The sequence below is a fragment of the Miniopterus natalensis genome, chromosome 11 (assembly GCF_054644295.1).
Source record: "Miniopterus natalensis isolate mMinNat1 chromosome 11, mMinNat1.hap1, whole genome shotgun sequence".
NCBI lineage: Eukaryota > Metazoa > Chordata > Mammalia > Chiroptera > Miniopteridae > Miniopterus > Miniopterus natalensis.
In genome coordinates this window covers 37,144,143-37,157,357 of record NC_142091.1, presented here as the reverse complement: position 1 = coordinate 37,157,357, position 13,215 = coordinate 37,144,143, and the positions used below count along the sequence as shown (strand labels likewise).

At 38.4% G+C, this 13,215-nt stretch overlaps 1 protein-coding gene across 6 annotated transcripts in view; it reads left to right on the top strand.

The window, feature by feature from the left end:
* EMSY (EMSY transcriptional repressor, BRCA2 interacting) overlaps positions 1-13,215 on the top strand; it is a 91,205-nt gene that overhangs the window by 31,450 nt on the left and 46,540 nt on the right. For all 6 annotated transcript variants that reach the window (XM_087821649.1, XM_016196367.2, XM_087821648.1 and 3 more), the window contains one exon: positions 4,222-4,476. In XM_087821649.1, the coding sequence (XP_087677775.1) occupies positions 4,222-4,476 (255 nt within the window). The remainder of the gene's footprint in view (positions 1-4,221; positions 4,477-13,215) is intronic.

Below are 13,215 nucleotides of genomic sequence, written 5' to 3'. Positions count from 1 at the left end.
GTCTAAGAAAATAATGTACATACTTTAATTTAAAAATACTTTATTGCTAAAAAATGCTAACCATCATCTGAGCCATCAGTGGGTCATAATATTTTTGCTGGTGGAGGGTCTTGCCTCCAATTTGTAAAAGAACCAACATCTGTGAAGCGCAATAAAGTGAAGTGCAATAAAATGAGGTATGCCTGTATTTAATATACTATACTTTTTGTTATTTTAGAGTATACTCTTTCTGCTTATAAACAAGTTTGCTATAAAACAGTATGCCATCTTATACTGGCAGCAGCCTCATATATCTAGTGCTTACTATGTCCCTTTATTACATCATTTTTCTCTTGGACTTGATTTAATTTTGTGTTATTTTGTACAGTAACATAGTCTATAGGCTTGTAGCCTAGGAGCAATGAGCTGTACTGTATAGCCTAGGTGTGTACTAGGCTCTACCATCCAGGTTTGTATAAGTGAACTCTGTGGTGTTTGCACAAGGACAAAATCACCTATTGACACATTTCTCAGAAATGTATCTTCATTGTTAATTGGTACATTACTAGTAATATAAAAGGTCACTGATCACAGATCACCATAACAAATAATAATGAAGAAGTTTGAAATATTACAAGAATTACCAAAATGTGACATAGAGACATGAAGTGAGCAAATGCTATTGGAAAAATGGCACTGATAGACTTGCTCAACACAGAGTTCAATAAACTTTCAATATGTAAAATGCAGCATCTGCTTAATAAAGCAAAGCACAGTAAAGCAAGGTATACCTATCCTATGACAGTCTTCTGCCCACATTTTATTTTTCCTCTTTTAGATTGATCCCACGTCAACCTAAGTAACATGTTACTTTCGATTATATCATACTCACTAATATTTCTGTTTTCTTTGCTGTATTTCCTTTCTTTAGACTGGCCCTGAATCCAGTTCCTGTTTATTAAAGTCCTGTCCTTTTGAAATCCTCAACCCTGTCATTTCAAATTTGGTCCTCATTCAGTATCCAGGTTTTTTGAAACCTAAAAGTTAGTGGAATAAATAATTTTAGGGAACAGTAGGGAGCAAAAACCCACCAGTAATTCCACCACTCTTATCACAGTAGCACTTTTCATTTTATATATTATTGCCTTTTTACCCATATGAACAACATTTTATTTATTTGGAATAAAAAAAATCTCCATTCCATTTGGTATCATACTTTCTTCATGTAAGATTGCTTCAACATTCTTCTATTTTTCTGTAATTATCCTAATTATTTCCAGAGCTGTTTAATTAAATCTGTTACTATTGGATAATTTATTAAATTATTAATGTTGGATATTTAGAGTATTTCCCGGTTTTGGTATTATAGATTTGACTCTAGTGAACATCTTTGTGAATTTAATCGAGCCCTCTATTTTTTTAGAACCAGAACTAAGGAACAGGATTACCAAATGAAAAGGTTGAAATTTTTTGGTAGAGTTTGCTAAATGGCATATTTTAGCTCTGAGAACTGTATCATTCAAGTACCGCTTATTAATTCTAGTTTTCTCCCTTCCCTTCTTTGATAGTGAAAAACCTAGCTTTCATTATCTTTCATATACTTCTTTTTATCAGTCTGCCAGTATCTAACTTATCTTTCGTTGTTGCTATTTAGCCCAACCTCCATGCAAATGCCTTTCTTAATCCACTAAGGCTCTCACATCCTGCAAACTACTGCCCCCCCCCCCTCCAGTTCTGACACTGTCCCTACATCACCCTTTTACATGGATGCCTATTTTACCCTGCTCAGGTCAGACACCTGTGCCAGGTTGCCCTCCCACCCAGAAGTCCTCTTCACCTGGTTTGGACTCATCCCATCTTAGCCACTCCTTCCCGGAGACATCTTAGATTTAAGCTTTGAGACCCTGTGCTAGGGGGCTCGCACTGATGGAACTCCTCTTTATCCTGCCTGGGCTCGAACTCTATATGCATGCTGTCCCTTAAGCTCCATCGTGGATACCCTCCTCATCCTACTTTGACTCCACCTCCCACACTCCGCCAGTCTCTGCATTGGGCTCTAACACCCCCATGCTTGGCCACTCTTCTGTTTAGCTGCCTAGTTGTCCATCTTGCTTTATGCTGCTTGATGGCTTTAGTGCTGAATTATTTGGGAAGCAAAGGGGAAGAGGAAGAGGATCTTTTACTTGTTAAAACAAAGATAGCATTTATTATAGTTTGTAACGATAAATTTGTGTGATGATTTGATTATCTTCTTCTCTAACCTTCCTGAAGGTTATATTTCATGGATACAGAACAGTTTCCCACCGATCTAGCATAGTGTCTGCTCAGTAAGTTTTAATTGAATGAGTAAATATTCAGAGATGAAGTACTTTAATCAGATCATACAGATATTATATATTTATGTGTTTACATGTTGAAGGCATGATTTGAGTACAATTCTCTGATTCTGAAGTCATCCTCACTGCCTTTTGTGTACAAAAGTATATGGAGAACATAGGGAGTTACTCATGTGTGTAATTTACCTTAATATAAGAATTCATTAGGAATGCAATATAAAGGTTAAGGCTTTAACATAGTTTAAATATAATAACTTTCACTTGTATAACACTTTATGCTTATTGAGTCATAAAATTTTGGTGTCTGAAGGGGCTCCAGAGATAACCTTGTTCAGCACAACTAAGCAGTATAGCACACATGTCACCAAAATACCTAGTGTTCAGTTGGGTTTGAGAGTGGGTGAGGTAGGAGCATGTGTAAGTAATGTTACTAATCCCCCCACTTTGTAGACAGAAATGTGACTATACCTTTTGTCTCCTTTCAAGTATTTCTCATTCTGTGATTTTCCCTGATCTACACAGCAACCCTTAGACTTGTAGTGCAAGGAAAATTCAACAAGTGGGGAAGCTGAGGCCGAGAGTCAGAGTGACTCTCCATCTTCTCCATCTTTATCATTCTCCAGAAAAATTTTACATGAGGATGTAATACTATTTTTAAAATTTTCTCTAATGACCTGGTGAGGGTGTGGTGGAGAAAGGTATGAAATAACCTAAGTACTTCATAATTAGGCTATTAATTTATCAGTTTCTTTTCATTGTTTCAACAGTATTCAAAAAAGTTAATATGGTGAGTTATATTCTAGGTTCTTCCTGTTAGGAATATTAATTCATTTACAAATCGTAGTCCTATTGTGTTATTGATGAATTATGAAATTACTGATGAAAAATCTGGGAGAGGGAAGAATTTCTCTTAAACTCATAGATCTTTTCTGGAAGTTATTGGTACTCCTTACCTATGCATGTTTGCTAATACTAGTATTGCACTGGCAAATGTCTTACAACCTTTTATCATTAGAATTTTTTTGGCCATTTATATATTTAGTATGCCCACTTGTAACTTTTTATGTAATTATTTAATGACCTAGTTAGAGTTCTCAACAAATGACTTTAATTTATAGATTAATGGAAATGACATAAAGAAAAGTTACTTTGCCATGCTAAGTAGTTCAAAAGATGAGTGTTTCATTGTGGATTATTATTTTATTTATTTCTATTTTTTATTTTATATTTTATTAAAAAATATTTGTATTGATTTTTAGAGAGAAAGGAAGGGAGAGGGAGAGAGAAAAAGAAACATCCATGTGAGCGCAGAACATCAATCGGCTGCCTCCTGCACATGCCCCACTAGGGGATCAAGCCCACAACCTGCACATGTGCCCTGACCACGAATTGAACCAGCAACCTTTTAGTGCATGGGACAACACCCAGCCAACCCAGCCAACTGAGCTACACTGGCCAGCGCAGTTATTTTATTTCATACCATGTTTAAATTGGCTCACAGAACCTGAAAAGCAATTTTTGAAAAAATGTATTAGAAATAAGATTTAAAATTTAGTTTGCTTTGTTCTTATATTACATTGAGAACCTACATTTTCTAATAGATGTCATGAACATCTATTGAGAGACATGTGTAAGAATATCCTGCTTGATACTTTGTTCCTTTTGTGTAAACTCTTCACCAAGAGAAAATCAGTTTTTTTGAGTGCGAGAACAATGCCTCCCTTGCAGAGTTTGGGGATTAGATATCCAATATGTAAAATTTCACACATTATATCTAACACTTACTGGTGCTTTATAAATTATTGCTTTTATTGATTTACCTAGTCTGTATTATCTACTACAGTAATCGGAATTAACCTTAATTATGCTTTACTATTGAATTTTCTTTTCCCTGACTCTTTTACAGGTGTATCTACATCAGCAATCAAAATGGCATCAACCAGACTTCCTTCCCCCAAAAGCTTAGTGGGTACCCCAACGCAGATTCTTGCACAGTTTCCTAAACAGCATCAACAGTCTCCTAAGCAACAGTTACATCAAGTGCAACAACAGACACAACAACAGGTGGCCCAGCCTCCTTCAGTATCTCATCAGCAACAGCCTCAGCAGTCTCCTTTACCACCTGGCATCAAGCCTACCATTCAAATCAAACAGGAATCAGGTAACTGGGAAATGTTTACAAGATATGGTAATCCTTCTCCAATCACCACCTCTCTGAAGACTGCTAAAATAATTCCATATACAGTTTCCTCAAGCACCATATTTTTAAATTCCAAAATATATTTGAGACCTTCCTGTTGGAAATACCTCCTATATAAAGAGAACTGGAGCTTGGGAATAGAAAAGGAATAGAAAGCAGTTTGCATAGCAGGAAGAGGGGTTTTTTTGTGTTGTAGTTTTTTTAATTTGTTTTTTCCGTGAACTCTCTCAAGAGAGAGAAAGAAAGCTAAGGCAATAAACCCAAATTTTAGAATTACTCTGGGGCCCACTGGGGTCATGGGAAGTGGACACTGGAAAAATCAGTCAGGGGCGTCTTGTGTTAGAGGGTAGTTCATATTTATGAATATGACATTAAATTGTCATGAGCAGAAGAGGTGCTAAGATTATAGGACATTGTGTACAATGAAGTTTGTGGAATAACAATTTAGCAGTTTATTGAACGCATCTCCAGCACAATGGGAACTCAGAGATAGGAGTCAATTAGTAAGTTATCAGATCATAAAAGTATTGAATAGAAAGGCAGGTAGGATGGAGGCTGAGTCACAGGGAAGTTAAAAAGCCTCTAACAGGCTTTTTAAGAAAAGAAAATGGATGCTTTTTTCTCCAATGAATCTGGACCTTACTTGGTGGTAGAACAGGAATTTGGAGGATGCTGACATTTTCAGTTGTTTTATCTGCTTTTTGGATAGGAGCATTTATTTTTTGCAGATATAATTGCCATAAAACATTGTATTAGTTTTGGGTGTATAATATAATGATTTGGTCTATGTATACAGGGATAGGCAAAAGTAGGTTTTCAGTTGTGAGTATACAAAACACAATTTATTCTTGAATTTATTTTCCATAGGAAAAACTGTAAACCTACTTTTGCCTGCCCCTGTATATTGCAAAGTGGTTATTCTAATAAGTTTAGTTAACATCCATTACCACAGTTACAAACTTGTTTTCTTGTGATGAGAACTTAACAACTTTCAAATATTCAATACAGTATTGTTAGCTATAGTCTGGAAGTTTGTACCTTTTGACCTTCACCATTTTAGCCAACCTCTCACCTCTTGCTTGTTCTCCTGTGTCTGTGAGCTCTGTTTGTGTGTGTTTTTGTTTGCTTTTTAATTTTTTAAAATTTTTGTTCAAAATATTACCGATGACCCTTTTTCTCCCCAGTGACCCATTCCTTCCCATTCCACCCACCTCCCCAGTCCCTCTCCACACAGACAATGGTCTGTGTCCTTGGTTTGTGCATATATACATATAAGTTCTTTGGTTAATGTCTCCCCCTCCACCCACCCACCCTCCTCCATCCCTCTGAGATTTGTCAGTCTGATCCATGCTTCCATGTCATTGAATCATTTCTGTTCATCAGTTTATTAAGTTCTTTAAATTCCACATATAAGTGAGATCATGTGATGTTTGTCTTTCTCTGCCTGGCTTATTTCACTTAGCATAATATTCTCCAGGTCCTTCCATACTGTCCCAAATGGTATGAGATCCTTCCTCTTTACAGCTGCATAATATTCCATGGTGTAAATGTCCCACAGCTTTTTTATCCACTCATATACTGATGGGAACTTGGGCTGTTTCCAGATCTTAGCTATTGTAAATTGCACTGCTATGAACATAGGGGTACATATATTCTTTCTGATTAGTGTTTCAAGATTCTTAGGATATATATTCCTAGAAGTGGGATCACTGGGTCAAAAGGCAGCTCCATTTTTAATTTTTTGAGGAGCCTCCATACTGTTTTCCATAGTGGCTGCACCAGTCTGCATTCCCACCCAGCAGTATACTAGGGTTCCCCTTTCTCCACACCCTCGCCAGCACATGTCGTTTGTTGATTTGTTGATGGCAGCCATTCTTACAGGTGTGAAGTGATACCTCATTGTGGTTTTAATTTGCATCTCTCTGATGATTAGTGACGTTGAGCATTTTCTCGTGTCTCTTGGCCATCTGTATGTCCTCTTTGGAGAAGTGTCTATTCAGGTCCTTTGCCCATTTTTTAATTGGAGTGTTTGTCTTCCTCTTGCTGAGTAGTATGAGTTCTTTGTACACTTTGGAAATTAGCCCCTTATCATATGCATCCTTGGCAACTATGTTTTCCCAGACTGTGGGGTTCCTTTGTATTTTGAGTCTGTTTTCTTTTGCTGTGCAGAAGCTTTTTAGTTTGATGTAGTCCCATATGTTTATTTTTTCTTTTGTTTCTCATGCCCTAGGAGATGTGTCAGTGAAAATTCCACTAGGTGAGATGTCTGTGACTTTACTGCCTATGTTTTCTTCCAGGATTTTTATAGTTTCGTGACTTTCATTTAAGTCTTTTATCCATTTTGAGTTTATTTTTGTGTATGGTGAAAGTTGGTGGTTTCATTTTTTTGCATGTACCTGTCCAATTTTCCCAGCACCATTTATTGAAGAGGCTGTCTTTTCTCCATTGTATGCTCTTGCCTCCTTTGTTAAATATTAACTGACCATAATGGGTTGGGTCTATTTCTGGGGTCTCTGTTCTGTTCCACTGGTCTATATGTCTGGGTTGTACCATAACCAGGCTGTTTTGATTACAATGGCTTTGTAGTACAGTTTGATATCCAGTAAAGTGATCCCTCCCACTCTGTTCTTTTTTTTCAAGATGGCTGCAGCTATTTGGGGTCTTTTTTGGTTCCATATAAATTTTTGAAATGTTTGTTCTAGATCTGTGAAATACGCGGTTGGTATTTTAATAGGAATTGCATTGAATCTAAAAATTGCTTTGGGTAGTATGGACATTTTAATGATATTAATTCTTCCAATCCATGAGCGTGGTATATTTTTCCACTTGTTTATATCTTCCTCTGTTTCTTTTTTCAGTGTCCTGTAGTTTCCCGAATATAGGTCTTTTACACCTTGGTTAAGTTTATTCCTAGGGATCTTATTTTTTTAGTTGCAATGGTAAATGGTATTTTTTTTTTAGTTTCTCTTTCTGGAAGTCCATTGTTGGTGTATAAGAATACCACTGATTTCCAGATGTTGATTTTGTATCTAGCTACCTTGCCGAATTCGTTTATCAAATCTAGTAGTACTTTGATGGAGTCTTTAGGGTGTTCTGTATACAATATCATCCCCGGAATAAATCTCACTTGGTCGTGGTATATGATCTTTTTAATGTATTGTTGGGTCTGGTTTGCTAGTATTTTGTTGAGGATTTTAGCATCTATGTTCATCAGGGATATTGGCCTGTAATTTTCTTTCTTTGTAGTGTCTTTCTCTGGTTTTGGGATTAGGATGATGCTGGCTGCAGAAAAAGAGTTTGGGTGTTTTCCCTCCTCTTGAATTTTCTGGAATAGTTTGAGTAGAATAGGTGTTAATTCTTCTTTGAATGTTTGGTAAAACTCGCCTGTAAATCCATCTGGTCCTGGACTTTTGTTTGCTGGGAGTTTTTTGATCACTGCTTCAATTTCATTAGTTGTTATCAGCCTATTCAGGTTTTCTGCCTCTTCTTGATTCATCTTTGGAAGAGTGTATGCTTCTAGGAATTTGTCCATTTCACCGATGTTGTCCAGTTTGTTGGCATATAGTTGTTCATAGTATTTTCTTACGATCCTTTGTGTTTCTGTTGGGTTGGTTGTTATATCACCTCTTTCATTTCTGATTTTATTTATTTGGGTCCTCTCTCTTTGTTTCTTAGTGAGTCTGGCTAAAGGTGCATCACTCTTATTTATCTTTTCAAAGAACCAGCTCTTGGTTTCATTGATTTTTTTTTGTATTGTTTTTTAGTCTCTATGTCATTAATTTCTGCTCTGATCTTTATTATTTATTTCCTTCTACTTCCTTGGGGATTTTCTTGCTGTTCTCGTTCTAGTTCTTTTAGTTGTTGTGTTAGATGGTTTATTAGAGCTTTTTCTTGTTTCTTGAGGTCGACCTGTAATGCTATGAACTTTCCTCTTAGGACTGCTTTCACTGTATCCCATAGATTTTGGGTTGTTGTCTGTTCATTTTCTTTTTTTGCCAAGAAATGTTTGATTTCTTTCTTGATCTCATTGGTAACCCATTCATTGTTTAATAACATGCTATTTAGCCTCCATGTGTTTGATTATTTTTGAACTGTTTTATAGTGGTTGATTTCTAGTTTCATGGCATTGTGATCCGAGAAGATGCTTGATATGATTTCAATCTTCTTGAATTTGTAGAGACTTGCCTTGTGCCCTAACATATGGTCTATTTTTGAGAATGGTCTATGTACACTTGAGAAGAATGTATATTCTGCTGCCTTGGGCTGGAATGTCCTGTGTCAATTAAATTCATTTGATCTAGTGAGTCATTTAAGGTCTGTGATTCCCTATTGATTTTTTGTCTTGATGATCTGTCCAATGCTGACAGTGGGGTGTTAAAGTCCCCCACTATGATTGTGTTGCTGTCAGTCTCCCCCTTAAAGTCCACCAAGAAATTTTTTATATATTTAGGTGTTCCTATATTGGGTGCATATATGTTTATAAGGGTTGTTTCCTCCTGTTGGATTGACCCCTTTAGTATTATGTAGTGACCATCTTTGTCTCTTGTTACAGTCTTTATTTTGAAGCCTATTTTGTCAGAAATAAGTATTGCTACTCCAGCTTTTTTCCCTTTCCATTTGCATGGAATATTTTATTCCATCCCTTCACTTTTAGCCTGTGTGAATCTTTTACTCTCAGGGGGTCTCTTGTAGACAGCATATATATGGGTCCTGTTTTCTTACCCATTCAGCTACCCTATGTCTTTTGATTGGAGCATTTATTCCGTTTACATTTAAGGTTACTATTGATATATACTTATTTAATGCCATTTTTCCCCTTTATGCTGATGTACCTTTCTCTCACTATCCCTCATTTTCTTAGAGCAGTCCTTTTAGCATTTTTTGGAATGCTGGTTTCGTGGTACTGAAATCCTTTAGCGTTTTTTTTCTGGAAGCTCTTTATTTCACCTTCAATTTTAAATGATAGCCTTGCTGAATAAAGCAATCTTGGTTGCATGTTCTTGCTTTTCATTACTTTGAGAACTTCATGCTACTCCCTTCTGGCCTGAAGAGTTTCTGTTGAGAGAGCCAATGTCAGCCTTATGGGGTTCCCTTGTAGGTCACTACTTGTCTCTCTCTTGCAACCTTTAATGTTCTCTCTTTGTCCTTGGCATTTGCCATTTTAATTATGATGTGTCTTGGAGTGGGTCTCTTTGGGTCCCTCTTGTTTGGAACCCTCTGTGCTTCCTGAACTTGTGTGGTTTTCTCCCTCGCCAGCATAGGGAAGTTTTCTGTCATTATTTCCTCCACCAAGTTCTCTATCCCTTCCTCTCTTTTCTCCCCCTCTGGCATTCCTATAATGCGAATGTTGTTTTTCTTCATGTTGTCCCCAAACTCCCTTTGATTGTCCTCATGCTTTTTAAGTGTTGTTTCTTCTTGCTGCTCTGATTGTTTTTTTCTGCTTTATCTTCTAAGTCACTTATTCCATCTTCTGCTTCATTGAGCCTGCTTTTAATTCCTTCCAATGCATTCTTGATATCAGATATAGTATTCTTTATTTCTGCCTGATTCTTGTTTATGATATGTATCTCTTTTTTCATATTTTCACTAAGTTTCTCAACTTTATCAAGTGCTTTGTTCTCATTAATTTCCTTGAGCATCTTTATAACCATTACTCTGAACTCTATTTCTGATAATTGCTTAATTCCATCTCATTGAAGTCTTTTTCTGGCAATTTTTCCTTTTCTTTAATCTGGAAGTTGTTTCTTTGTCTCCCCATTTTGGTGGCTCTTAGTGTGTGTATCTATATATTAGATATATTTGCTGTCTCCCAGTCTGATAGGGAGGGATTTTATAGTGTGAGTCCAGTGGAGCCCAGAAGTGTGTTTTCCTTACACTTCTGAGCTTTTTGCTCTGGGTGTGTCCCTTTTTTGGTTGTCCCTTTTGTGGGTTCTTTGGGCTCCCCTGTTGTGATTAGGTCTATATTGTTGACCAGTCCTTGGGAGGACTCTCCTCTCAGGTTGGCTAACTGTGTGTCTCAGTCCCAACCATGACGTGTAAGCTGGTGTACGGGTGCTGGCAAGGCAGGACAATATACAACTAAACTTCCAGGAAACAAGGGGTATCTTACAAAATATCTTGACAATCACAATGAAAACAACCCAAGTGAAAATAGAACTGGGAGAGTGAAGGGAGAACACAAATTCTAAACCAAAAAAATAAAATAAAAAAGAAAAGTAAAGCTAGAGAGAGAAAACTATATTGTTGTTAATAGTGACAAAAATTTAAAAAATAGTAATAAACGAAAATGTAAAAAATAGAGAAGCTACTGGGAGATAAAAGGGGCAAAGAAAAGATTCTGAAAGAAGGGCAAGCAAAAAATTAGGGGAGAGAATAGGAATAGGATAATAGTTGAAAATGAAAAAAATAAAAATACAGTAAGAGAATAATAGAAACTAACAATCAAACAAAAAGACAGGAAGACAGAAGGGAGAAAAACGAAAGAAAGAAAGAAAAGAAGAAGAGAAAAAGTTATGCCAGTGGATCGAGAGGAGAGAGAGATAAAGCCCGGGCAGGGAAGGAATCCAATAAGAGATATGGGGGAAACAATAGAGAAAAGCAGTAAGCTTATTGTTTATAATGATAAAGTCCCAGCAATTAAGCAGGGAATGTTAAGAAAATCTTGATAATAGAAGCAAAGATAAAACAAAACAAAACAAATAAAACAAAAAACAAGCTAAGCAAAGCAAAATTCTTTAAAAAAAATTAAAAATTTCTAAAAACTTAAAAAAAAATTGTAAAATTTAAAAAGGAAAAAAAAAGTTTTTTTCCCTTTCTCTTTTTCTTAAGGGAAACAAAAGTAAAAATACAAAGAAAGTCAATCAGGTGAGTTTCTTCTGGGCAGCTTATGTTGTCTGTGGCTTGCTGTTTTGTATGCAGATTTCTGTTCTCCTGGGAGGTACTTGTGTATCATCCAATGTGAGGAGCTGTCTAGATTTGGCTCTGGTGTCCTTAGGTAGTTGGCTGGTGGGAGGCTCTCTGTGGACCACCTCCACCTGTCAGCTATTTTGCAACCTTGTAGTTGCCTGGTCTTACTCCATAGTCTTATGTAGAGCCTTCATGGTACAGGATGGCTAGTGTGGCTCAGGGCATCACTCCCCTTACTTAGAGGTTTTGCTGTCAAGCACTCACTGTGAGGGAGTTAGTCTCTGCTCCACAGCCAGCTCCTCAGTCTCTACGCTGTCCTCCAATTCTAGTTCCCCATGCGCTGGCCTGCTGCAGTTTCAGATGGACTTCAGCCTGTTGCCTTTTCTGTATGGGCAGTTTCAGCAGTCTGGGCACAGTGGATTCGATTAAAAAGCATTCCAGTGAGCACTTTGCCTGCCCAGCCCCCAGCAGGGGTTTTCAGCTTTTCTTCCAGTCCCCAAACAATTGTTCCTTAGAGCTTTATTTTTGTAATGTCCTCCTGTGAGCTGCTCTCCCTTGCTCCTCAGGACTGTGCCCCACAGGGGGTATCTGAGGCTTCAGTGAGCCAAACCAGCCCCTTTCCTATTGGGGGTGGTTCTCCTAGGCTGCAGGAGAGGCAGGTGTGCTCTGCCCCTCCTTTCCCAGATCTGTTTTGCTGGTCTCACCAGGCACGTATTTCGAACACTCTACTATGCAGACACAAATCCCAGCTTCTGCTGGTCTGTCCACCCAGTACAAGCCAGGGTGGAAGCCAGTTCAGCAGTCAAAAACTCAAAAATGCACAAAGCAATACACAAGCAGAGAATCTGCCCTGCAAGGTCCTGCTGCCCCCACACCAAGGCACCCAGCAGAAGGGGACACAAAGTCAGCTCCACGCAGTTCCCCCTCACCGCTGATCTCAGTAAAGCTGGGGCAGCTCCATGCGCGCCACCACAGCATCCCTTGGGGGTGGTCAGAAATCTCAGAAATTCCCCACTGGGAGCTCAGGGCCGGAGGGCTCTCTTCCCCTTCCCTGCACCACACAGATTAAATGCTTTCTGGGACTGTACACAGTGCCTTACAGGAAGGTAGAGGATTCCTGTAGGTGGCTGCTCAGTGCAGACCTCTGGTCCCTTTCTCCTCAGGTGCCATACACTTTGGGATTGCCTTTCCTTTGGTCAGCATTCTGCACATAAGACCCCAGTTGAGGACGCCATTAGAAGCTTTGTTTCACTAGGAAGGCACCGTCCCCTCCTTGGGGGCACACTGTTTCCCTGGGTCCTTCTGCCCTCCGCACGGGACACTCCTTCCCTTCTCTGCTCCAGGTTTGAGATCCCTGCTTTTGGATGCCAGTCCACACTCCCAAAGGGAGGGAACTTTGCAGCCTCTAAACCTTGGGGGCTCAGAGCCCAGCACAGGCTTCAGAGGGGTCTCCCCCTTTCTACGCACCCCCCCTCTTAGCAGACTCTGTGATGTTTCTTCAGTGCTCCCTACTTGAAATATGTCCACTTAGGTATATTTCTCTGGTTTTTCCAAGCAGGTTACGTAGTATTTTAGGAGTAAATCAAGTCTGTGGCTGGGAGCAGGGACGCCTCTGCTTCCCCTCACAGTGCCGCCATCTTCCCTCCCTCTACAAATTAATCTTTGTTTGCTTTTTTAGATCTACATATAAGTGAGTTCATACAGTGTTTATTTCTCTGACTTATTTCACATAGCATAATGCCATTTCTGTTGTTGTCAGTGGCAGGATTTCTTTCTCATGGCTGAATAATATTT